This window comes from Pogonomyrmex barbatus, unplaced genomic scaffold (assembly GCF_055798465.1).
Source record: "Pogonomyrmex barbatus isolate J1 unplaced genomic scaffold, ASM5579846v1 scaffold1, whole genome shotgun sequence".
Classification (NCBI taxonomy): Eukaryota; Metazoa; Arthropoda; class Insecta; order Hymenoptera; family Formicidae; genus Pogonomyrmex; species Pogonomyrmex barbatus.
In genome coordinates this window covers 22,258,543-22,282,469 of record NW_028297098.1, presented here as the reverse complement: position 1 = coordinate 22,282,469, position 23,927 = coordinate 22,258,543, and the positions used below count along the sequence as shown (strand labels likewise).

At 28.3% G+C, this 23,927-nt stretch overlaps 4 protein-coding genes across 13 annotated transcripts in view; 3 read left to right on the top strand and 1 right to left on the bottom strand.

Moving 5' to 3' along the window:
* Nucleotides 1–297: 297 nt before the first annotated feature.
* On the top strand, nucleotides 298–7,534 carry LOC105424749 (uncharacterized). Its single transcript, XM_089077547.1, has 11 exons — nucleotides 298–344; nucleotides 556–962; nucleotides 2,248–2,373; nucleotides 2,463–2,753; nucleotides 2,891–3,028; nucleotides 3,108–3,537; nucleotides 3,917–5,533; nucleotides 5,783–6,482; nucleotides 6,679–6,805; nucleotides 6,901–7,047; nucleotides 7,266–7,534. Exons 1-11 carry the CDS (start codon nucleotides 298–300, stop codon nucleotides 7,487–7,489), a joined length of 4,254 nt encoding a protein of 1,417 aa, XP_088933673.1. The 3' UTR covers nucleotides 7,490–7,534.
* A 1,384-nt stretch (nucleotides 7,535–8,918) lies between these two features.
* Nucleotides 8,919–10,480, top strand: Tfb4 (transcription factor B4). The gene is made up of 6 exons (XM_089077659.1): nucleotides 8,919–9,060; nucleotides 9,154–9,650; nucleotides 9,723–9,845; nucleotides 9,930–10,065; nucleotides 10,191–10,227; nucleotides 10,342–10,480. Exons 1-6 carry the CDS (start codon nucleotides 9,051–9,053, stop codon nucleotides 10,415–10,417), a joined length of 879 nt encoding a protein of 292 aa, XP_088933785.1. The 5' UTR covers nucleotides 8,919–9,050; the 3' UTR covers nucleotides 10,418–10,480.
* LOC105424706 (anaphase-promoting complex subunit CDC26) overlaps nucleotides 9,839–23,927 on the bottom strand; it is a 28,691-nt gene continuing 14,602 nt past the window's right edge. The window contains exons 1-4 of one of the 8 annotated variants that reach the window (XM_089077690.1): nucleotides 18,165–18,397; nucleotides 17,381–17,560; nucleotides 17,047–17,258; nucleotides 10,405–10,891 (exon numbers count right to left, since the gene is read on the bottom strand). In XM_089077690.1, coding sequence (XP_088933816.1) covers nucleotides 10,663–10,887 — 225 coding nt within the window. In that variant the 5' untranslated portion in view covers nucleotides 10,888–10,891; nucleotides 17,047–17,258; nucleotides 17,381–17,560; nucleotides 18,165–18,397 and the 3' untranslated portion in view covers nucleotides 10,405–10,662. Of the gene's footprint in view, nucleotides 10,059–10,404; nucleotides 10,892–11,791; nucleotides 11,991–17,046; nucleotides 17,259–17,380; nucleotides 17,561–17,823; nucleotides 18,054–18,164; nucleotides 18,399–23,927 lie in introns of those variants that run through there. The other 7 variants (XR_016139425.1, XM_089077708.1, XM_089077702.1 and 4 more) reach the window with 7 other exon arrangements.
* On the top strand, nucleotides 11,473–16,212 carry Ing3 (inhibitor of growth family, member 3). 3 transcript variants are annotated; one of them, XM_089077602.1, is made up of 7 exons: nucleotides 11,937–12,056; nucleotides 12,222–12,282; nucleotides 12,546–12,617; nucleotides 12,703–13,062; nucleotides 13,267–13,690; nucleotides 14,335–14,533; nucleotides 14,602–16,212. In XM_089077602.1, exons 1-7 carry the CDS (start codon nucleotides 11,952–11,954, stop codon nucleotides 14,716–14,718), a joined length of 1,338 nt encoding a protein of 445 aa, XP_088933728.1. In that variant the 5' UTR covers nucleotides 11,937–11,951; the 3' UTR covers nucleotides 14,719–16,212. The 3 variants fall into 3 exon arrangements, with proteins under 3 accessions (XP_011633377.2, XP_011633378.2, XP_088933728.1); XM_011635075.3 differs by lacking the exons at nucleotides 11,937–12,056; nucleotides 12,222–12,282 and adding an exon at nucleotides 11,473–11,810; XM_011635076.2 differs by lacking the exon at nucleotides 12,222–12,282 and having other exon boundaries at nucleotides 11,921–12,056.

Sequence of the window (23,927 nt, the reverse complement as noted above, 5' to 3'; positions counted from 1 at the left end):
AGAACATACATACATTAAAATATAATGATAGATATAAAAGTATAAATAATATTCTATTCTGAAATCTGATGCAGATTGTCCTAAAGTGGGCTCTGTAAACAAAATAAAGCTGAAAATTTATTCTAAATTTATTCAAAATTTCATTCCTTTAGACACAACCTATAAAATCTTACTAATTACAGTTCTTATAATTATTTATAAATTGACAAGTATTAGTTACAAAAAATTAATTTAGACCAAAAATATATTTTAACGAAGAAACTCAACTTGACTGTTGCTTTAAAACTTGCTTTAAAAATGTCTAAAATTTCTTTAAAAACTTCCAGCACGCAACCGTCGTTAAAGTAAACATTTTCTTTCAATGCCATTAGAAATTAAATACAATTCAAATACATTAAATACAATTACCAGATTATTTTTTAATTTTATATAATCTATTTGACATGTCAGTGCCAAACGAATAACTTTTATAATTTATTTATAACCTGTTAATCAGTATGAAAAAATAATTATTTATCGTAATATTGTATTTATCGTCTATTATTAATTTTCGAGAAAATTGCCGAAGAAAGATTTGAAGCCATTTGGATTTTGCTGTTCCCTGGATCGTTTTAATTCTCTTTCTCGATATGATCAACGATTACCGCCCTATGAGTCTTCGTTGACGGCAATAACTTCGATACACGAATGTCCGACAGTTAAAATGCGAATGAAATTTTCTACGTCGCGACTCTTGAGAGACAGGAAAAAATCGACTAAAACGAAAACGTCGGATGTGGAGGATGAGCAACAACGATTAGAAAATGATGTACTAAATTATTTCTTGACCCGTAGAAACAATCGCTTTATTAAGCAATATCTAGAGGATGAAATTGCATTAGCAAAGGATATCTTCTGGGCGGAGAAACAAAGACGTTATAACGAGGCAAGCGACAAAGCGATTAAAATAGCAAAGAAGAAAAGTGAGTTGTTTTCATTAGCCACACATTTTTTAACACATTTAAGTCAAACATTTTTTATGCTGCTGTTGGACGGAGCATTGATAACAGCTATCAGTAGGCTATCATGGCTATCATGGTTTCATTATGTATCATTATAAATGACGAATAATGCATAATAGCACATAATGCCACTATGTTTGTGATAAAAGCAGCTTTGTGTTGCTCGCAGCTTCTTGTTTTGTATTTAATATATCGAAAAGAAAAAATATTTGCTTATTGTAAATTTTGTTATTCATATTTCATACAAATTTTATTACGCGATAATTTACATATGAGTAAGAAAAATTTACATAAAAGTTAATTTATATAAAAAAAAATATTTTTATTTTACACATTTATGTGATTAAATAATAAATATAGCAAAAGAAGAAATTAAATGTAAAAAATTGTAACTATTTGAAAACAGAAAATAATTGAGAAAAGGACAAGAGTTTAAGTTGGGAAAACTATACAATAAATATAATTAATTAGTGATTGCGTATCTTATATTAATATATTAATAATTTAAATATTATTTGTTTCTTCCATAGACCAGAAAAAACTTGCATTAATATCAAAAACATATCCACGATGGTTTCAAGACTTTTCTTTAGATCAAGTATGATATAAAAATAAATAATCCCAAGTAGATTTTATTTAAAAATTAAAATTTTATTAAAATGTAAGAATATATATAAGTCTAAAAATTAATGAAATTATTTTTATGAAATAAAATATTCATTGCCTTTAGATCTTCTATTTCTTCTAATTCTATTTGAAAAATTGTTATTAAAATAAGAATGTGTATACATGTTGTTTTATATCTGTTTTAAATTAAGTTCTGTAAATTCATAGATGAAAAATTTAATGAAACTGCAAAATGTAATGCGGATTGATTACGAAGAGACAAAAACAAGTGGCACACAAATGATATTGATAGCTATTGGCGTTATTTCAACATTTTTCAAATTAGCCCCAAATACTATAAAAGAGTTGCATAAATCAAGTAACTTAAATAGCGTCGATTTTCTTCGAGAAATTTACAAAATTTTAACAGGAAATGATTTCTACCAAGAAGGATATAGTATCTATCTCTTTATGTTTTTATTCATAGAATCTAGATAATAGAATTAATTTTAATAATATCTTTAGCAATTATTTTTAACAATATCTTTTTTAATAGAATTATATTATATATAATAATTATAAAAATTATATTATATATAATATATTATATATAATAATTATAAAATTATTTAATTTGCAGAAAAGGTTTACAATTGTAATGAGAGAGTAATATTGTCAGCCATTGCATTTTTAACATTACCAGAAACGGTGAAGGAATTACATAAAAGATTACCGCCAGTAATCATGCCAAAATTACCACCAAAACGTAATTTTATATTTTTTTTGAGAATGTCATTAAAAAATACAGTCAATTAATTTACACAATTAATTACACAATTATTTTTCATATTTTAGCCAAACCACCAATATGTCTGCCACGGCAGAAAGATAGCTGTCCTTATAAGGAAGAATTATTTAAACGTCCTGATTGGGCTGGTTACCGAAATGCTTTACAAAAATGGCGGAAGCAACGTAAATTAATTGCAATTCCAAAAGTAACCTTATCATTAAACAACAAATATAAGATTTTTATCAATAATGGATCTGAGATTAAAGAGCGAGAAAAAGATATTTGTGCTGAATATCTTAAAAAAACTAGCACAAAGGAATTGCAGGAGATTTCTTTAACTACACGTGAACAGAACAGTAAAAATAGCAAAATTAAATACAGAATATATACTAAATTTTTAATTAAATAACTAGCTGATTATTTTGGCACAATAAATAAATATAGATTTATTGAAATATCGATTCACAAATAGGTGTAATTGATGAACAAAGAGACTTCAAAGATAAAGATTTTTCAAGAGAGAAAAATGTAGAAACGGAAAGATTAGCAATTTTTGACATTTTTCAATCAGAGGACAAAAAATCCGATTATAAAAGTCTAGAAATTTACATAACAGAAGATATAACATCTAGTATGAAAAATGTTACAAAAATCATATACTAAATTTACAATTATAATTTTCTTTTAAATGTTTTCTTTAAAAACCTTAGATCCACCAAAACTGCTAGAAACAAAGCAAAAACTCTGGCTTGACGAAAAAAATATTCATGATGTGACTGCTGGCACGTTTAAAGATTCACAAGATTGTCCTGTAACCGAGATCACAAACGATATAATAAGTAATGAAAAGTTCTTCTCAGTGCTGAAACTCGATGATCAGTCCAGAAAAGTTTTTCCCAGTGGTAGAGAAAATCTATCCAGAAATTGGCAGGAGTGGTTGCAAAATGTTGATGAAGATTATAGACAGTTGGAAGAAGAAACTGATGAGCTGATTAGAAATGTGCAGGCAATTATGAAATTAGTATTTCCCGTTTGTGACAGTTGTTGCTTGTGTCGACAAACCAGAAAGTTTTATGAAAACTTGCAACAAAGCGAAATTGATAAGATACCAATCAATATGCAGAATGGAGAGAAAAACATGTGAGTAATATTTAATCGAGTTAAAATTACATAACTCTAGCATTAGATTAAATAATTAAATGAATTAAATGGATTTAAATTATTTAATCTATAATGCTTTCTGTATGTATAATTTAATTTTTTATTAAATAGATTACTATTGTAAAGAATTAATTTTATCCCTGTTAGGAATATTTACATTATTAAATTAAGTTCTGAAATTTTTGAAATTTATGAAATTTATTTATTTTCTCTTAATTTTTAACATTTATTATTTTTTAATTATTTATATATTTCTTATATAATTCTTTTATTAAAATTTTCAAAATTAGGAATTACTAGAAATTAAAGTTCCGAAAACAATTATGTAACAAAGTAATATGATTATTATTTATGATAGGCACATTATAGATTCAAAGGAAATACAATCTTCAGAAGGGAATGTGACAAAATCACCGATTAATCAGGTTACTTTGAAAGATGAAGCCAAGACAAACATTGATAATGTCAAAGAGACTGAGCAATCTCAATACATATCCGATACTCAAAAGGATAAAATACATGTACTATCGGAAATACCTGAGTCTCCTCAATTTATCAAGAACATTCCACCTTGTTCATGTGCTATTCGGCAAATGACTGACAAGGACATAAGTCCGTCAATGAGCAAAGATGATTTTTCTTGGATAAAAGAAGAAGGATTATGTCCTGGAAAGAAGTACAGACCAGATGAATTAGGTGCATATTCTTGCAAGACGTATCCTGATGACAAATGCTGCAAGTATAATCCTTTCTTAAAGGAAATAATGAACATCTCACAAACAGCGCCCTCGGCAAAAATATTGAAAACAGATTATGAAGCAATTCCAAAGACTCCAACATTCACAACTTCTTCGCCATTAAAAATGCAAGAAAAATCAAATAACATTTCTTCTTTAAAAAAACTTAAACAAATTGAAAATAATACTTTAAATAATAAAAAAGCTTCTAAAATGTTAAAGTCATCAAAGACAATCCAAAAAGAAACGAATAAGGAGAAAAAAGAAATAAAAAATATAGAAAAGAAAAATAAAGGATCGTCATCTTTAAAAAAAACAATTGATAAAAAAAATACAAAATTAATGAATCCGATTTCCAAATCATCAGCAGTATTCAAAACGGAAAACACGAAACTAACAAAACCATCTAAGCATAAATTTACGAAGAAAAATGAAACAAAAAATATAGTAAATAAAACTGAGAAGATCGCACGGAAACATAAAATGACAAAGTTAAAAAATATATTCAAATCTACTACAGGAAACCCACATAACATTCAACCAACGGTTCTCTCAAAAGAATTACTAACAATTAATGATTTTGCAGAAGAAAATACTGAAAAGAAATCTTGTAATTGGAAAATCGGATCGGAGCAGGATCTTCCGGCGAAAAAGACCCTGGCCTATCTCTGCGAACCGGATTATCCTCTGGAAATGATGGCAGTTCGACCTGGAGGACAGCCATGTCAATGTAGGGAGAAAAGAAGAAAGAAAAAGATCCTGATGTCCAATACAAATGATCTAATGCACAAAGAAAGAACTAGGAAAACGGAATTGGAGGAGGAAGATGAAATCATCGATGATGTTTCTTACTTCACACCACCTATCAGTCCACGAAGAAGTGACGAATATATTCCAGAGTATGACATTCTTAAATCACCATACGACATGTGTGTTAGCGAAGCTATGGATAAAACGTTGAAGCTGATCGAAAGGTATTCTGGACCGAAAAGCTTGATAGAGAAAATACGAAAGAAACCAAAATCATGCAATTGTATTAACATTATTACGAAAGATAATGGCTTAGTGAATCAGAATAAAAATATTGAAGGGGAACGAAAGAAATTGATGGAACTTAAATCACCGGAAGAAAGATGGAAGATAGCGTTGAAGGATGCAGCATTAATGGATTATTTCACACGGCGCGAAGATAATACTCCTTGCTGGACGTCCTGCAAAAAAATCGCTCGAGTTGCCAGGTTGGTATAAAAATATTAATATTAACTAATAAAATTATAATTATTACAATTATTAACAATTTTATTATATTAATTTTTTATTTAGCAGCTTTTAATTTGCAATATTAAGATGTTTTAATTATTGACGGATATAATATTTAATTTTCAATACATTATTCAAACGTAATTATAATATAAAAATAATATTAGCAAGCTATTGATATTATAAAATGTTTTGTGGATATGTTTTATGGAGATGTTATATTATAGGCCCCGCAGATTGAAGATAGTAAAACCTGTATGCGAGTGTAAATACGAGAGAAAAATTGTGGAACATGAAGAAAGAAAACAGAAAGCATGTCAACAAAAATTAGATGATCTGAAAATATCCACGTCGTTCCAAATACCTATGCACAGTAAAGAAGATATTCGACAAACTGTTGCCTTGCATCGACATTGGTCACCAATAAATATTCCACCAGGTCCATTACCAACGAAAGACGTCATCTTAAAAAAAGAAATGGAGGCTAGAAAGAAGGCTAGAGACGAGGCATTTAAATTAATTTATGGAGATAAAAACGAGAAAAATCTGTCTTATTTGACGACTCGGGAAACATTAGACGAACAAAAATTGACGAAGAAAATTCAGAAAAAAATAGATACGAAAGAAAGTTACACAAATGTAAAAAATAAAACACCAAAAACGAGATCGAAATTACAGTCATTAAACAAGAAGACTAACAAAATAGGACATCAAACAGACGCAAATAAAGAAAATGTCGATAAAATAATTCGTAAAAAGAAGATATATTCAGACGAAGTTGCTGAGGTTAATCATCAGAAAAATGTATTACACAAACAAGCGATTGATAAGACAGAAAAAAAGATTAATAATGGAAGTCATCGGTTAAAGGGCGGTGGTGATAAGAAATATATAAACAGCAAATTTGATCTTATAGCGATAATGAAGGTATTTTCATAGATCTTCTTAAACTGATAATTTTAAAATATATTGATATCAAGCAATTTATCTAAATTATATATATATATATATATTTATCTAAATATGTATATATATATATATATATATATATATATATATATTCAAGTGTACAATTTAAATTAGAGATTTATATGTAAAATTTAAATTACATATAAAACATCAGGCCGAATTAGAGAAAATGGCTGCGGAAGGTTATACATTCGCCAAGTTGCCAGAATGTTATCTAATGCCACAGCTTCAAGATTGGATTATGTATAGGAAGGGTGTCGCTTTCTCGGAAATCGACAAAAGTATTTTGCTGGCAGAATTAAAATGTCTAAATTTTTCTCATTTTTTTATTATTTCCTTTCATTTTTATCTATCTTTTTCTTTACTGTTTTCCTAGAAAATTTAATGCAAGCAACCGTTGGCATGTGGGCTTTAATAAATAAAAAATTGAAGTTTGACAAGAAACCATCACTACATCTAACAGAGCATCAGCTAAAGAGATTAACTTACTATGATGCCGAGAAGATAAAGGAGAAGGTAAATAATTATCAACATTTTTAATATTTGTGAATTCAACTACAAAACTTATCTTACATATCAAATCTAAAATAATATTCTTTTAATTTCCTAATCTTTCCCAATTTCCGCTTTCATTTCTCCTTCTATTTTTATTACGGATATCAGTTTGTTAAATCACCTTAAATTTGAGATTAATTATTTATTTTTAATTTAAAATAAAGTTAATTATTTTATGTTTCAAACAGATTAGACAGACGACAGCGATATTTCACAGTAAAATACGTAAAGCGCGTGTTTCTTATGCTCGTATTATGTGGAGTACCATGCAATATGGAAAATTTCCTTCCACGTCGTTCAAAAGAACTTTCTTTACATATATGCCCAGTAAAGAGGCCGATGGACACGTCTACAGACCGTGGTTGCCATCTGAAGTTCATGAACGAGATTTCGAATTTAGCTGTTATTAATAATAATTATTGAGTGTTATTAGAGTAATTTATATAGTTCAATTAAATATGATTAATAACACTTGGAATATCTTAATTATGAATTTAATTAATAAACATATTATTTATTAGATATATTAAAAACAATTTATTTACTTATATATAAAAGTCGGAGTTAGTCATAACTTTCAAAATTATGTTTACATGATTATTTATGTGTCTTTGTGACATTTAGTCTATGTAATATTTATACAGTCTTTTTTCGCATGTATCTGTAAACAGTGTAAATTATATAAACTATTACAAATTATATTATCGATATACGATATAAAAGAATAATTAAATTATACAACAGTTACTATACAAGTACACACATGTCTAATATAAGTATTAATTATAAATATAATAAATTTAAAAAGAGCAAACAATTGCATAAAATTTTCGTTTTATTATAACATATTGGTATATATATATAAAACTAACTACGAAGTAAAAAATCAAAGAATCTTATTTAGAAATCAGAGAAACCAGAGAATCTTATTTATTCAATTTTTGTGGCATTAACGGATTATTATAATTAATTTAAATAAATTTCTTCCTTAAATTTTGAAATTTAAACACAATTAAGAAATTCAATTAGGAATATTAAACACAAACATGTTCTTAACTCAATTTTGCACGATAATCGTAGATTAATTATTGTTTACATACATAACATCACATAGTTTAAATTATTTGAACGCAAGTAAATTATTATAATTTAAAATTATAGATGCAGAAACTTAGATTGTTAAATTTAGATGCACAATGTGCCTGTATAAAACAATAAATTTATATATATATTTCTTTATATGTTATGTTACAAATTATAATAATATATATAATTTTGATAATATTATTCCTTTTGTAATTATTTTTATGTAATAATTTTTCCTTTTGCAGAATTTACTTACCGATGATAATTTTTTCATCAACTGTAATGAATGTACTTATCGCTAGATGGCGTATTGAATCTGAAGAAAACCTTTTAATTTTGCCGCATTGTCGCTAATAACACACTCAGCTTGAGTGAACAGAATATTACAGGCATGTGTGACATGTTGTGTAGTAGCAATTGCAAATTTTGTTTGTTGTTTAGTTTCTTATAACCTCTAATTATTCTTATATGCAGCCGGAAGTTGGTCTTTAGCCATCGAGTGAGTGGGACGTCTTTTGTCCTCACATGAATTTTTGTGTTGCGTCATGCAATTTGTTAAGGATAAAGAGAAAGCTAAACGTGGATAAAGAGAAAGTTGAACTAGAATATCACAGAATACAGAGAAACTTATAAAGGATTTAGATAAACCTGTGTTATATAACCCTAGGGTTGAAGACACATAGTCGGAATTAATCCGACATCCTCCAACCGGAGGAAAAGAGAAAAAAAAAAAATTATATGCAGCCGGAATAAATAACATATTTACGGAAAAGTTGTGACTGAAAAAAACTAAAGAAACTTTTTATTAATTGGACTTGGAATTAATTGGAATTAACTTTTTATTTAATTGAAAAGAAAATTGTAAGAGTAAAGAACTCCAGTAAAATGTCGACTGGTATGTTAACATTCTTATGTACTAAGTTAGATGATTAAATTGCGATTATTTATTAGTTTATTTTCTCTTGTTTATCTATTTATAAATCTTCAGAAATAGAAACGAGCTTACTGGTGATTGTGCTGGATGTTAATCCGATGCAACGATTAGTAAAGCAAGATATAAAGATATTGTCGCATTGGGTGGACTCTACAATCGTATTTGCCAACGCTCATCTCATGCAGTCATCTAATAATGAACTGGCGATAATGGCGTGCCATGGTCACTGCGCTAAATTTCTCTATCCCTGTGAGAACGCATCCGAAATAAGACAGATAGATGGCCAATATGAGAAATTTACCATGGTAGAGCGAACAGTGCGCCAACAATTGCAGCAGGTCATTAATGAGATCCCAATGGATGTTCCATTGAACACAGAGAGTCTCATCTCTGGTGCACTTAGTATGGCATTGTGTTATATTACCCGGTTGGAACGAGAGAAGGTTGCAGGTCAAAAATTATATCCTAGGATACTAGTGATTACTGCCAGTAATGACTCAGCCACACAGTACATGAACTACATGAACATATTCTTCACTGCACAAAGAATGGTTTCTTTCCATTTTTTTTAAAATATTTTTTACAATAGTAGAATTAATTTATAATGCAAAGGCTATTTTCAGAATGTCATTTTGGATGTATGTAGTCTAGACCAGGAGCTGACACTTTTACAACAAGGTTGTGACATCACCGGTGGCAATTATTTAAAAGTACCACAGCTTGCTGGATTACTGCAGTATTTACTGGTAAATTGTTCATGCTTTATTTAATATTCAATTCATATAAATGTGAAATATACCATGATTCAAATCTTTTCTTTTCAAATTTAGTGGGTTTTCTTGCCAGACCCCAATGTCAGATCGAAATTAGTTCTTCCTCCGCCAGTTAAAGTGGACTATAGGGCAGCATGCTTTTGTCATCAAGAACTTATTGATATCGGATATGTTTGTTCCATATGTCTGTCAAGTAAATATGAAGTCACATTAATAATGTTAAAAATATTTTAATTATTATTAAATGAAAAAGAACATTTAAAGAATATCAAATATTGTTAAATCTATTCATATTAAAATATTCATTATCTTTTTTAGTCTTCTGCAAATTCAGTCCGATATGCACTACTTGTCAGTAAGTATTTTTTTTATAACATAAACTTAACATCGATTATTAAATACATTAAAATTATATATATTTAATGTATATTTTATTGATTATTATGAATTATTGAAATTTTTTTTTAAGAACGGTATTCAAGAGGCCAGAACCTGCACCAATGAAGATGAAGAAGAGGAAAAAGAATGTAGATATCGTCCATTAATCCTGTATATTTTACACATAGCAATTACATTTTGTAAATAAAAGCAATTTTATACTGTAGAAACTATTTTTAGATTGATGATTCCCTAATTATAATCATTAATGTGATTAATTACAGGCAATGAATACTGAAGATAAAAGATAATCATTTTATAAACACGTACTAAATGCACTGAATAAAATCAAACTCATGTTGCAATGCATAATTTGATTTTTTCGTTTGTGATTCATGTCCTGGACTGATTGCTATGGTATGGTTCGATTGTGCGTGGATGAATGTTGTTGTGGAACATAACCGATACGCTCCTGAATCTCGTTCTGGGGAATCTTGCCACCCCATGCTGGAGGATTCATGGACGATGATGCTTTTTTTTCGGGATCTTTTTTAGCCTCGTGTGCTTTCCTTATTTCCTCATACACTTGTAAATCATCCAGACGCATTTCTATGCGCGTTGGACTTCGTCGTATCATTATGCTGCAAAATAAAATGGGATATTTTTTTTTTAATATATGACGAATCTTTCCAAAATTTAATTAAATGGAAATTTGAAAATTTTCACGAGTACGCAACTTTTGAAACGTGTCATATATTTTTATTTGTATCAATATAGATTAACTTTAATTTTGGTTTAATTCACCTTTTTTAGTTCGAAGACTTAAGAATTTAATTAAATTTTAATTTAAAATCGAGACTAAAGTTAATCTAGATAGGAGAAATAGAAATGTTTAAGAATTGATCCAAAGGCGAGTTTAATGAAAAATATAAATGAGCAAATTGAAAATAATTCTGGATGTCTTTTTATAAAAATATAAAAAGGAAAAGATTTTTCTCTAAATTCCCAGGTTTTTTTTTTTTTTTAATTTAATCGTAAGCATTCCAAAATTAAGCGCGCAAATCGATAATCGAAGATTTTTCGAATATTCGATTTTGGATTTAAATCGAAAACGAGTGAGAAGCCACATTGAGAATCTGATTTTCTTTTTCGTCGATCAGGCACCAAGCTTTTCAAACTACGTCCCTAGCCCTCGTGCAACATGGCGAGATACATGACGATGCTTGAAATAATCCCAGATCAAACTGCTTCGTCTGAATCGCGTCGTTTCTCGGCGAACCCCGTCGTAGTCGGGGGTCGCACTTTCCCCGGAAATTCCGAACAAACACCCTGGCCGGCGAGCTCGAGAGCGCCGAAAGCGTGCTAAAAGCGTCCAGGAAATGCGGAAGCAGAGGGGTCGGACGCACGCGGACACGTTCTCGGTCGGGCGGCGCGTTTCGCTGCTGACTCGAGCGGAATTCTGCGGCTATCCGACGCCGTGCGGCGGACACTAGTCAACAGTACCAATCGCGGACGATCGGCGGCACGGGAAGATGCTCTACCTCGAAGATTACGTCGAAAGTGCGTACGGGAAACGGCGCGCACGGCTTGCCCGCGGAATCCTAACCTCTCCTCTCGTGGCGCGCGGCTAACCTAAAACCCCGCGCTAAAAACCTCGACGATGCCCGTGCGGGCCCACGGCGAACGCGGCCATTTTTGTTTATGTTCCGCGGGCCGCGACTCGCGCCTCCTTTTGCTCGCCGATCGCGACTCGTCCCGATGGACGAAATTGGATTCGCCTGTCGCGATGCGACCTCGCGTCGAGAGGTTAGGCGCGATGTTCGTCCTCGCGGCGAGATGCACGCTATCGTTTTTTTTAAAGATGTTAATAAACGATCATTTAATCTCTCGAGCTACCGATTGAACTTTATTATTCATTATCTTGTCACAGAATTAATTAACAATTTATTAAAGGTGTCTTTCCTCTTCTAGGATTGTACAATTACAATTTACATAGTAACAATGTATTTTTTACACAGTATAAGAATAAATGGTATTTATAAAATCTAAATAAAATGTTACAATGATAAGAAATACTGATTTTGCTACGAATTTAATATTTGTTTACGAATCAATAAAATTTAAAATAATTTAATATTTAGTAATTAAATCTCATAATATTAAGTATATAGATTATTAGAAATAAAGTATAAATCAGTAATTCATGAAACTAATAAATAATTGATTTAGAAATTATTACATTGTATTGAAATTTGAAAATTAGTAATGGTTGCTGATATCTGTCTTATGATTTAGTGATCGAGCATCTTCCACAAGAGCTGAGGGATCGATTTACCGAAATGAGAGAGATGGATCTAGGAGTACAAAGTATGTTTATTTGATATAACCAAGTTAAAAAGAAATATTAAAATAATAATAATAAGTATGAAACTAACGACGAATTTGTTTTTAGATTCTATGGATAGTCTGGAGAAGAAAGTAAAGACATTTTTTTGCAATGCTAAGAAAATGAAACCCAGTGAAAAGGAAGCAGAATATGACGCTATTAGAAAAGAATACTATAAGACCTTGGAAGATGCTGATGAAAAGGTACATCTAGCTAATCAGATGTATGACTTGGTAGATAGGTATCTGAGGAGACTCGATCAGGAATTACATAAATTCAAAATGGAACTGGAAGCAGATAATAAAGGTATCACTGAGATTCTGGAGAAAAGGTCTCTGGAGTTGGATCAGCCGGCCACAAATAGCAGCCAAAAAGAAAATCGTTACAGTTTTACTCCCAGCAGAACGCGGGATAATCACAGCCATTGTAAGTATAATATTTCTAATGATACAAATAATAATAATTATGTTAATGTAAGCATTAACATTCTTTGAAGATAGTTTCAGAATTATTTTTAAATCATTCTTGAATCATTCTTAAAAATTTATTGATCAATAAATTATTTTAAATAAGATAGAATTAAATAGTAAACTCTGGATAAATATAGTTTCTAAATTTTATGAATTTCAGCTCGGTCAGAAAAGCGACGAGACTCCAATGCATCTTCTACGTCAGTCGAAAAGAGACTAGCGATCGAGAAATTGCCCGCAACCACAAATCTGTCAGAATCACAACCGGCGTCAGCGAATTCTACACCTGTTATCGCAGCGAGCAGTGTCGCACCAACACCGACAGCGATTGCTAATTCTGTAGGATCAGTGTGCTATAATCTCGGCCACATCGGCGCCGGTGGTAATGCTATTGCAGCAGCTGCATCACAAGCGATCGCGGCCACGCAATCAATGCAACAGGGTAGACGCTCAGCCAGTCTAAAAGCGAGTTATGAGGCCATCAATACCGGCGGTGTACACGCCGCAGAATTTAGTAGGGAGCTGGCTGGCGCGGCGCAAACGGCCATCGCCGCTATTCAGGAAACCACAAAAAAGCATAAAAAGTATGTAAGACGTATAAAAAGAAAAAGCAAATTGAATTGCTTTTTACATATAAAATTCTACGAAAATTTTAATAATTCAGAAATCAGTTAATAAATAATTCGATAAGTAGAAATAAGTAGAAAAAATATTTTATATCAAAAAATTATATTTAGATTATTGCGAATTTTTTTTTAGTTTGTAATTAAATGCAATTGGATACTTTGATTTTAGAATTTCTTTTACATTTATGAAATATTTTATAATTTTTATTTCATGAAAGAATTTTCTACTTAGCTGAGATAAATCGAAGACCAATAGATTTTATTGAAGGTGAATCAGAACTGGTGTCTGGATTTAATATTGAGTATTTTAGAGGAAGATTTGCATTAATTTTTATAGCAGAGTAGGGATAATTATTTTTATAGCAGAGTAGGGATAATTATTTTTTTTAGGTATTTATGTTCATTAATATTTACTAATTTAGAAGATATTTTTATATTTGTTTTTATTGGTTTTCTAATAAGCTTAATTATTTTTATACGAGGGTTATTACCCCGAATACGATATGATGAATTGATATATTTATGTTGAAAAATTATTTTACCATTAATTATATGTGTGCATAGTAATTATGCTCAAAGAATATTATTATTTGGAATTTTAGGAAAGTGGCAGCTACCGTGCCGAGTTCGAGCGTGATCGCAGCCACGGTCCAGCAACCTGTGTCACCACCAGTGGTAACCACAACCACGCAAGTAGTGGATGCAGACAATCTGGATTGGACATGCGATCCAAATGAACCACGTTATTGCACGTGCAATCAAGTATCGTACGGCGACATGGTTGCTTGCGATAATTCAGACGTAAGAATCATCAATATCTTCAAAATACATTCAAGATAGATAGAAACATTTATAATGAATATTTTTAGTGCCCCTTCGAATGGTTCCATTATCCATGTGTGGGCATCACTGCACCGCCTAAAGGAAAATGGTACTGTCCTCGATGCACATCCGCAATGAAAAGACGCGGTGGACGGAAGAACTGATTAGGCGAGACAAAGGAAGAAAAGCTATGGAACCACGTTGACCACATTAAGAAAACATTGCTGTTACTACCTCTTAGACATTGTCCGTCGAGTACCGACTTAGTTAGGAAGCCGTCATTAGCTATGATTTTGTATAATTTTTTTAATGTGCTGTTTTGAATCTGCGTTGTCGTTATTTTGATTTTTGGTTTTTTCCTTTTCACGATCGATCAAGTATATACATAGAAACGAAGTATATACATAGAACGACAATGTTATTCTACGAAGGTATTGAAGTACATTTAAAGAACATACATCAAATTGAAAAATTTCACAAACATCTCAATGTATTTCACGTATTACTGTCACTTCTGTGTAACAAAGAAAGACGAAGTGAATGGAAATGGATAAGATAATTCGAAAAATCGGATTTTCTTCGATGGGTTCGGAAAATCGAGTGCTTCTCGAAAACTTAGATTTAGATTTTATCTATTTAATAAAGAGAACATTGTCCAACAAATTAGATTGTAAATAAGTAAGAAAACTCCATTTTTTAAATAATTTTAGATGAGCTTTAGTTTAATAAAAACTTAATTTGTGTAAAATTGGAATCTTAAACGTTGAAAATGAAAACTTTTTCGATAAAACAAATAAATCGAATGTTAATCTCGAATTCATCTAAAAATAGCGATTTATTTTGAAGCCATTTTATATAAATATTTCTGAGAAATTAATTTCGAAAACGGCATTGTAATGAATTGGTGTAAATATAAAGTTATCCGTGCAGTAAGACTGACGTCGCCAGAATTATTATTCACATTCTTTCAAATTTGTCATCATTTTCATATCCATAAGCACAATTCGATCTATTCTTTAATTTTCCTAATCTAATCTTAATTTTCCTTTCTTTGTTATAAAATGATTATATCTAGTTTGACGTCTAGTTTGATATTTTATTTCACGCATAAAAATATCAACTTAAAATTTATTTATAATTAAATTTTCTAATCCCTCTTAGACGCTTATTATGTTATGAAGACAGTCAATTAACTTCAGTCCTTTTACGTTCATGTACTATTGCAGCAAAAATGAAAAAAAAAATATGAAAAAATAAAAATAATTTCTACTAATTCCTCTGCTTATATATCCATCAATTGCGCGTTTATGATTTTAAGCTATCAAAAAACTCAAATTTATGATATAAATTTTATTAATACCGTGTGAGCGATTTATTATTTTAATGAACGACTTTCGAAGAGTTTCGATGGATAAATGCAATCTTTCTGATGTCACGATCGTGTATCTATTTTCACGTTTGTACTTATATTTTTATTTTTTATTCGAAAAAAATCAGCTGCAAGATATAAAGCTTATTGTTAATATGCGTGAAAAAACAATAAATCGAAGAAATAGTACATACAACAACCTAATCCAAGCATTTCATCTAAATCTTGGGAATTAAAAAACAAAATTGTAATAAAATTATGTATAAATAAAGTGAACCATGCAATGAAATGAATGTTCCTGCCAAGATTAACAATTACTGTTCTTTCAATTAGTCACTATTTGTACCTCAACAACTCGAATTTAACTCGTTTTTAATTTGCTTCCGAGAATGAAAATATTAATTCAAGATTCATTTACGATTATTTTTAAATTTTCTAATCTTTGAATTTATTATATATTTATATTATATTATATGTTGAATATATTATATATTTATATTATATTATTCTTACACTTTTAAATCCATCTACAACATTTTTAATAATAGGCCTGTTCTTTTCGGTTGAACTTCTTACACAGTTCATCTTACTTCCTTTTTGTCCACGTTAGAGAAAAAAAGAAAAAAGATAAACTCTACAAAAAATTCAGCTGAAAAGAACAAACCTCATGCCTATGGAATATATACCAAAGCAGCTGATTACGAAAATAAGATTGAATATATTTATAACGTTCGTTAACAATCAGTACATTTGTCACTTCAAGTTATTAAAAAAATTGTATCAATGATGTTATTAACACCGTTAATAATGGATGCAACGCGCGCTGTATATCATTTTTCTAACTGCGACTGCTTTTTATTTAAATGAAAATTCCACGCATTAGAAGACGAAACTATAATAAATTGATGTATACGCAAAGGGAAATTGTGTGTATAATATATTTTTGCTGAGATAATCACATTTTTTTTCAACTGTCCGATATTTATATATCAACAAATCAAATTTATCTTGTCTTTGATATATCTCTCTTTTCTTCTTATAAAATTAGTAGATGCGATTTAACACACGTTTCATAAAATCATAAAATCTCACGAATAAAAATATTAGTTCAAGATTTACTTACAAATGCTTCAAATTTTCCGATCCTTTTTTGAATGCTTTCCAGTTACAGTCGTCCTCGAAGACGGATCTCAATAGTTTTTAAATGAGCTTACCGCTATACTGAATAATAAGATCAAGTAGATACCACAAAAACAGGAAGAAGATCATTGCGAATATTAAAGTAACAGTCACATCCAAAAGATCCATTTGTTATCAGTCGTGCGTTGTTTGTCGCTTTAAGTTAATAAAAAATTGATCAATGACACATGCACTATAAACGTGATTTATTATCGTGATTGATAATTCGTCTCGAATGAATTTAAGAAATCCTCAAAGAAGAAAGCGAACTGCCTCACATCAACGTTTCCTGAAATTGATGAATATCCCGAGGAAACCTATGTATGTGAAATGGTATGTTTCTGCTTTCTTGTATATTTACATTCTCAGGAAACTCGAATGAGAAATTCGAATTTCTATCGAAGCGATAAATATAATTTCGTGTACTTTTATCTAAATAAATTTTAATCATAAATTTTCTGAAAATAAATTTTTAATAGTAAAATAAACCATAAAATAAGCCATAAATCAATGTTAGAAACCAATGCTACTGAAATAAACAATTTCTTTTAATTTGTCAAATTGATCTGCCTTTTTTATGTCTTTAATTATAGTCCAAACGTTTTTCATCTCATTTTTAATCCTATTTCATTTCTATTTTCCTATTATCGAATCATTAAATGCAATCAAAATAGATATTTTAAACTTTATTTCATACATATAAAAGAACAAATTAACTTACCAATCGCATAAATTGTTTATTTCTTCTCCAGAATTAATTCAGTTATTTTACTTGACTAAGAATTTAGATAATTTAGACGTATTTATTAAAACCATAACCAATAATTAGCAAAGAAATTGAAGATAAACATAAAAATAATAAGAACATCTAATGCGTCCATGTCATCATTTCCATCAATTTTATTGTCAATTATCGCCATTGTCATTATTATAGTCAATTATTGTTTTAAATTATCGAAAAATTCAAATTAACACTGTCAACAGCAATATTCTTTAGATGCATATAACGAAAGTTGAAAATTTTGTTTTCCGAATAAAAATATTAAATCAAAGTATACTTACGATCATTTAAAAATTTTTCCATTTTTTTCCTTCTAGCTATCTTATCCGTGAAGATAATTATATTGGGTAATATGTAAATACAGAATATTTTTAAAAAGAAATCAAAGAGATATAAGAGACTAAATATAGTTATATAATTATATAAAACACTAAATTGGAAATATACATTTTATTATCAGTTACATATCATCTACTGTTTTAAATTGACGAAAAATTCAGATTGTCGACAGTAGCACTGTTCACAGTTAAGCTCATTAAGCGTACGACTGACTTATTATCGTGTCGATTTTTGTCCCAGAGGACGAATATGACCTATCTAGCGTCAATATTTTTCAAAAATCTCAATCTGTTTCAAGACGCATACCGATCGTGTTTTGAACTTACACCTACACTTCCATTATTTCTATACACACACACACACACACACACACACACACACACACACACACACACACACACACACACACACACACACACACACACACACAAAATTCAAAATATAAATTTACGAATAGACACAGCATAATCTCAAAGAATTTTAAAACTTTTATATAAAGAAATTCTTAGAAATTGAAATTTCATGAATGATCAGAATGACTTGGTAAACAAAATCGAAGTTAAAAGTTAAATGTAAAATAAATTGTGCTAAGATGAATACTTATTACCAAAATAAATCATCATTTTTTTGTTTTGTTATATATTGCAATTCTCATGGCAAATTAAATTTGTTTTTCTTTTAATATTATTATTTAATTTTCTTTTATAAATATATATTGATAGAAAGTCGTTTGAAGTACACTCAATGTTTCAAATCTTACTCTATGCATAAAAATGACAATTCAAGATTTACTCTCTGATTCTTTTGGCAGTAACATACTTTTTCATTAGTTAAGATTGTGTAAGTTAACGGTTAAAATCGCACAATATTAAAGAATACTATGTTAAATTACAAAATAAATATAGAGTAATGTTCTACACTCTACATCCAAAAATTGAATATTATAATGAAATTATGTATCTATTTTGTCAGTAATTTTTAATGTTTCAAATAAAAAAAAAATATAGTAAGAAATTATTAATACCACAATTAACGTATCACATAATTTATTGTTACATTCAATTATCATCATTGTACAAATTTTGGAGGATCTTAGAAGGTAAAAGTTATCTATCTTTCATCGATATTCTATCTTTCATTAATCTTTCATGTTTCGGCAATCAAGAGGTATCTGACTAATAAAGTTTTGAAATATTGTATAATTGTATAATTATTTGTTTTTATGTTTATACTACTTTATGACACTAAATACGGAATTCTAAAAAATTGCAATACTTGTGTTTCAAAATCGATTTAGATTCTAAGAAAGTCTTGATTTGGAAACAAAAATTACAACGAATTTACGTATAAATAAATGATAAAAAGTACAAGTAAAGATAAAAAAGAAGATCTTGTCAGAATAAATGATATATGTTTTAATTAATTGATAGCCATTAATTATATTTATATTATAATTATATATTATAATATCTTATTATATAATATACTATATTATAATATGTATTATATATTATAATATATATTACAATTAATTAATTATATTATAATTATATTATATTTAAATACAATATAAATCTGTTATATTATAATCTTCTGTTTCTTTTCAATAAAAATTTTCTCAAATACAATTAAACGTAATTATTAAACAAAATTATTATGTGTGTACAAAGTATTAATTCAAGATTTACTCATCTATCGTTCAGAATTTTCTCGAGATACCTTCGAAATCTGCAGTTTATTGTATGTATTATAACGTGAAATCATAATATCTCATTATGATTTAAAATGTATTAGCTAATTTTATATGTATATATATATATATGTATAAATACTAAAATTTAACTCAAAAACAGTTTAAAAATGTAATCTCCTAACAACAATCTGATAAAAAAATCGCATAGCAATCACAAGCGATAAAATACAATCATTGTCAGACAAATCAAATATGAAATTACTAAAAACATGTATTAAATGCAATGAAAGATATTATCATTTTGTGCAATGTAATTTTGTTATCATATTGCTCTTTGTTTTAAGTTCGAAAAATTTCCAATAATAACATTAACATCATTAATCAAGACTGGATCAGTACTCAATGACTATATAGAATGTTAATTGATGCAATCTATATTATCATGATGAATTACATGATATCGTTTTGGAATACTTTGACCATAATATAAGTATTCTATAATTTATACAACATGTTGTGGTCCGTGTGTAATTTTATAATTACATAATGTATTTAAGATACTAGATATTAAATTTGAATTCATGGCGCAATACTTGACTTTTGAAATCGTTTTATACAAGAATAATAATTTGTAAATAAAACTGTTGTGAATTGAAGTGCAAGTGAAGTAAACAATGCAGAGACAAACTACTTCATGTCAGTGTTTCGCAAGATTGCTGAACATTTCGATAAAAGTTATGCATGCGAAAAAATGTATAAAGTTTTATTGATTTAAGGATCCCAAATGCGATTTGTGCGATTCATCCACAATAATAATAAAGTCATTTTAAACTTTATTTGAATTAATTTTAGAATTTTCAATTTTTTTAAAGCAAATCAACAAAATAAATCATATAAAGGTAAATGTTGCTGCTGAAGCAAACCCACAATCGTGTTTCTTTCAATTCTCCAAATTAAGTCACATTTTTTGTATCCTTAATTATAACTTTAATATTATCATACTTTTAATCCTTTTTTATTTCTATTCTCCTATTATAAAATCAGATGTAGTCAATAAATGTTACAAACCTTATTCCGTGCATAAAAGTATGAAATGAAAATTGACTTACCAATCGTATAAATTTTTTTTTATTTTCCATTTTTCCTCAGTTTTGTCGATTTATGTAGTTTAAAAACATAACAATGTTAACCATATTTGAATCATTATCAATAAATGAACCTTGGTTCCTCATAATAATATTAGTAATCGCAATAAGAAACGAAATTAGTAATAAAACGATAAAATAATATCGAATGATATTAATAATATTGGATATTCTTATTCTATTAATTTCACTCATTTTTATCGTTGTTTCAAATTTATCGAATAATTCAGATTAATACTGTCGACAACAATATTATACACTCAACAAATGTTTAAAAAGCTTTATTTTATAAATTAGAATATAAATTTAAAGATTACTTACAGTTATTTAAAAATTTTTCAATTTTATTTTATCTTTGAAGTCGATGAAGATTATGTTCCTATATATATTTTCAGGTATATTCAGGTGAATTTTGAAAATTAAATCTCGCAATATCAATAATAGTCGTAGCAAGTCGAATTACGTTAAAATTTAAAAATATAATAACAAAAATCATAAGCCTCTTAATCAATTGCAATATCTATTGCTATTTATCGAAGCATTTGAATTGACGATTGGCATCGCCAGTTAAACCATCAAACTGACAACTGATTTATTATCGTAATTACGACTTTCGAAGAGTCCTAAGCAATCTCTCTTAAATATGTATGTTCTTAAAAATATTTATATATATATATATGTGTGTGTGTGTGTGTGTGTGTGTGTGTGTGTGTGTGTGTGTGTGTGTTTTAGGACAGTCCACTTATATGTTTATATATAGATTATATGGATTAAATTGCATAAATATTTATTCTGTTACAGTGAAAAATGCTTTATATTTTTATTAATCTGATAATACGAAAAATTAATTCTTTACAAAAGTAAGTCGCAAAAAATATTGTTTTTACATAACAAAACAAATTCTGTTAAAAGAGAAATTAAAATCTTATGAGGATCATAAATTTTGTTAAATAAAATAAATGTCTAACTTAATAAATATAAAATAAATTATACAGATCACTATTGACGTTTACTATCAAAAAGAAATCATCAATTTTTATTGTGTTATATATAATCGCATGTATATCAATTTAACTTTTTATTTCGTTTAAGTTTTAATTTCGTCTTATATCTTCTAAGTCGATAGAAAATTGTTCAAAATATATTCAATGTACATTCTAGATTTTATTCTGTGCATAAAAATGTCAATTCAAAATCTACTTTCCGATTCTTTTGGCAATAATACACTTTTTTATTAAGAGTGAAGATCATAGTAAATTGACACAAAAAATTGCATAATATCGACAAAAGTCAAATTACAAAATAAATATTCGGATAATGCTACGTATTCTATAGTCATGTCCAAATTGAATATTATAAAGAAATAGAATATTTCTTATATTTTATTACCAATAGCCTTTAGTTTCAAATTAAGGAAAATTTTAAATGGTACAATTCTATGTCGATGTCGATGCAAAAAACTTTCAAACTCAGAACTCTAGTTGATAAAAGATACGCGATCATTTTGGAACTTCGGTTGGTATTCAGAATCTGCTTATATTTAATATTGTATTGAATACTTTAGATCTCATACACCAATAACATTATTAATAGCTAAGACATTATTTAAGAGAGAAGGTCTTGAAAGAATAAGAAAGTCATTACGACTATAAAAATATAAGTATTTATGATATGATATTTATTATATGATTTATACACAGCAGTTATGTTATAATCCGCGTTTCCATGTTAAAATTGTCTGTAAAATTTTAATAGTAAAATTTTAATTCACGGCATAATCATCTGTCAAAGTTACTGTAGACACAAATATTAAAATGATAATATCTTTCATTGCATTTAATACAAGTTTTTAGTAATTTCATATTTGATTTACTTAACAATGATTGAACAATGATATTTTATCGTTTGTGATTACTATATGATTTTTTTATCAGATTGTCAGAAGATTACATTTTTAAGCTTTTTGAATTATTTTAGTATTATATAAAAATGCAAGTTGCTTCAGTTGCGTCAATATTTCTCGAGAACGATAAAAACTATGCAAAGTAATTGTGTTCTTTGCTCTCATCTTGAATTTTTATCATCCTGAAGACACCAAACGAGATTCGAATTTATTTGTAGAATATAAATGCAGTAGCTCATTTAAAATAGTTGTTAAATAAATCCTAGAGTTATCAATTTTTCAAAAGTAGATTTGTAATAAACTAATAAAATGAACCATGATGTTTCAACCATGTTAAACTCAATATTATTAAACTTAATTGCTTAAGATAAACAATCGTGTTCTTTTGATTCGCTGAATTAAATAAAAAATTAAAATTCAACTTACTTTCTATGAATCCTCACTGAAAACTTGAATGTATTTTTTTCTTAATTCTTTTCATTTTTATTCTCTTGTTACAAAAGATCAGATGCAGTCAACACTTGTTTCAAACTATTGCGTGCATAAAACCATAAAACTAAAATTAACTTATCAATTGTATAAATTTTTCAATTTTTTTTATTTTCTTAATTATTTCTAGTTATTTTATTTTATTTAGATATAAATTAAGATGGCTTAGGTTATTATTGGTTATTTAAAATAATCTAATTAAGATAATAATTAAGATATACTTTAGAATATAGCCAAGAAATTTGTCCTAATTCAAGTTTTGACGTAAAATAAATATTAATTGTAAAAGTACCATACATTATAGCATTAATTTCATCTATTCGCTTTTGTCGTTAACGTTTCAAATTTATCGAATAATACGGATTTTAACACTATCAATATTATTAGATTTTTTCAAGAAATAGCCTTATTTTAAAAATTAAAAATAAATAGCAATTTAAAAATTACTTACAGTTATTTAAAAATTTTTCAATTT

What these genes read in the sequence shown, in the direction of transcription:
- LOC105424749 (XM_089077547.1), top strand. Translation starts at nt 298, where the DNA reads ATGTCTAAAATTTCTTTAAAAACTTCCAGCACGCAACCGTCGTTAAA. An exon ending in AACTACACGTGAACAGAACA is followed by an intron (nt 2,754 to 2,890) that starts GTAAAAATAGCA and finishes ATGAACAAAGAG; the next exon opens with ACTTCAAAGATAAAGATTTT. An exon ending in TTTCTCGGAAATCGACAAAA is followed by an intron (nt 6,806 to 6,900) that starts GTATTTTGCTGG and finishes CTGTTTTCCTAG; the next exon opens with AAAATTTAATGCAAGCAACC.
- Tfb4 (XM_089077659.1), top strand. An exon ending in GATTACTGCAGTATTTACTG is followed by an intron (nt 9,846 to 9,929) that starts GTAAATTGTTCA and finishes TTTCAAATTTAG; the next exon opens with TGGGTTTTCTTGCCAGACCC. An exon ending in CCGATATGCACTACTTGTCA is followed by an intron (nt 10,228 to 10,341) that starts GTAAGTATTTTT and finishes TTTTTTTTTAAG; the next exon opens with AACGGTATTCAAGAGGCCAG.
- Ing3 (XM_089077602.1), top strand. Translation starts at nt 11,952, where the DNA reads ATGTTCCGCGGGCCGCGACTCGCGCCTCCTTTTGCTCGCCGATCGCGA. An exon ending in ATGCGACCTCGCGTCGAGAG is followed by an intron (nt 12,057 to 12,221) that starts GTTAGGCGCGAT and finishes TTCCTCTTCTAG; the next exon opens with GATTGTACAATTACAATTTA. An exon ending in TTGCTTGCGATAATTCAGAC is followed by an intron (nt 14,534 to 14,601) that starts GTAAGAATCATC and finishes GAATATTTTTAG; the next exon opens with TGCCCCTTCGAATGGTTCCA.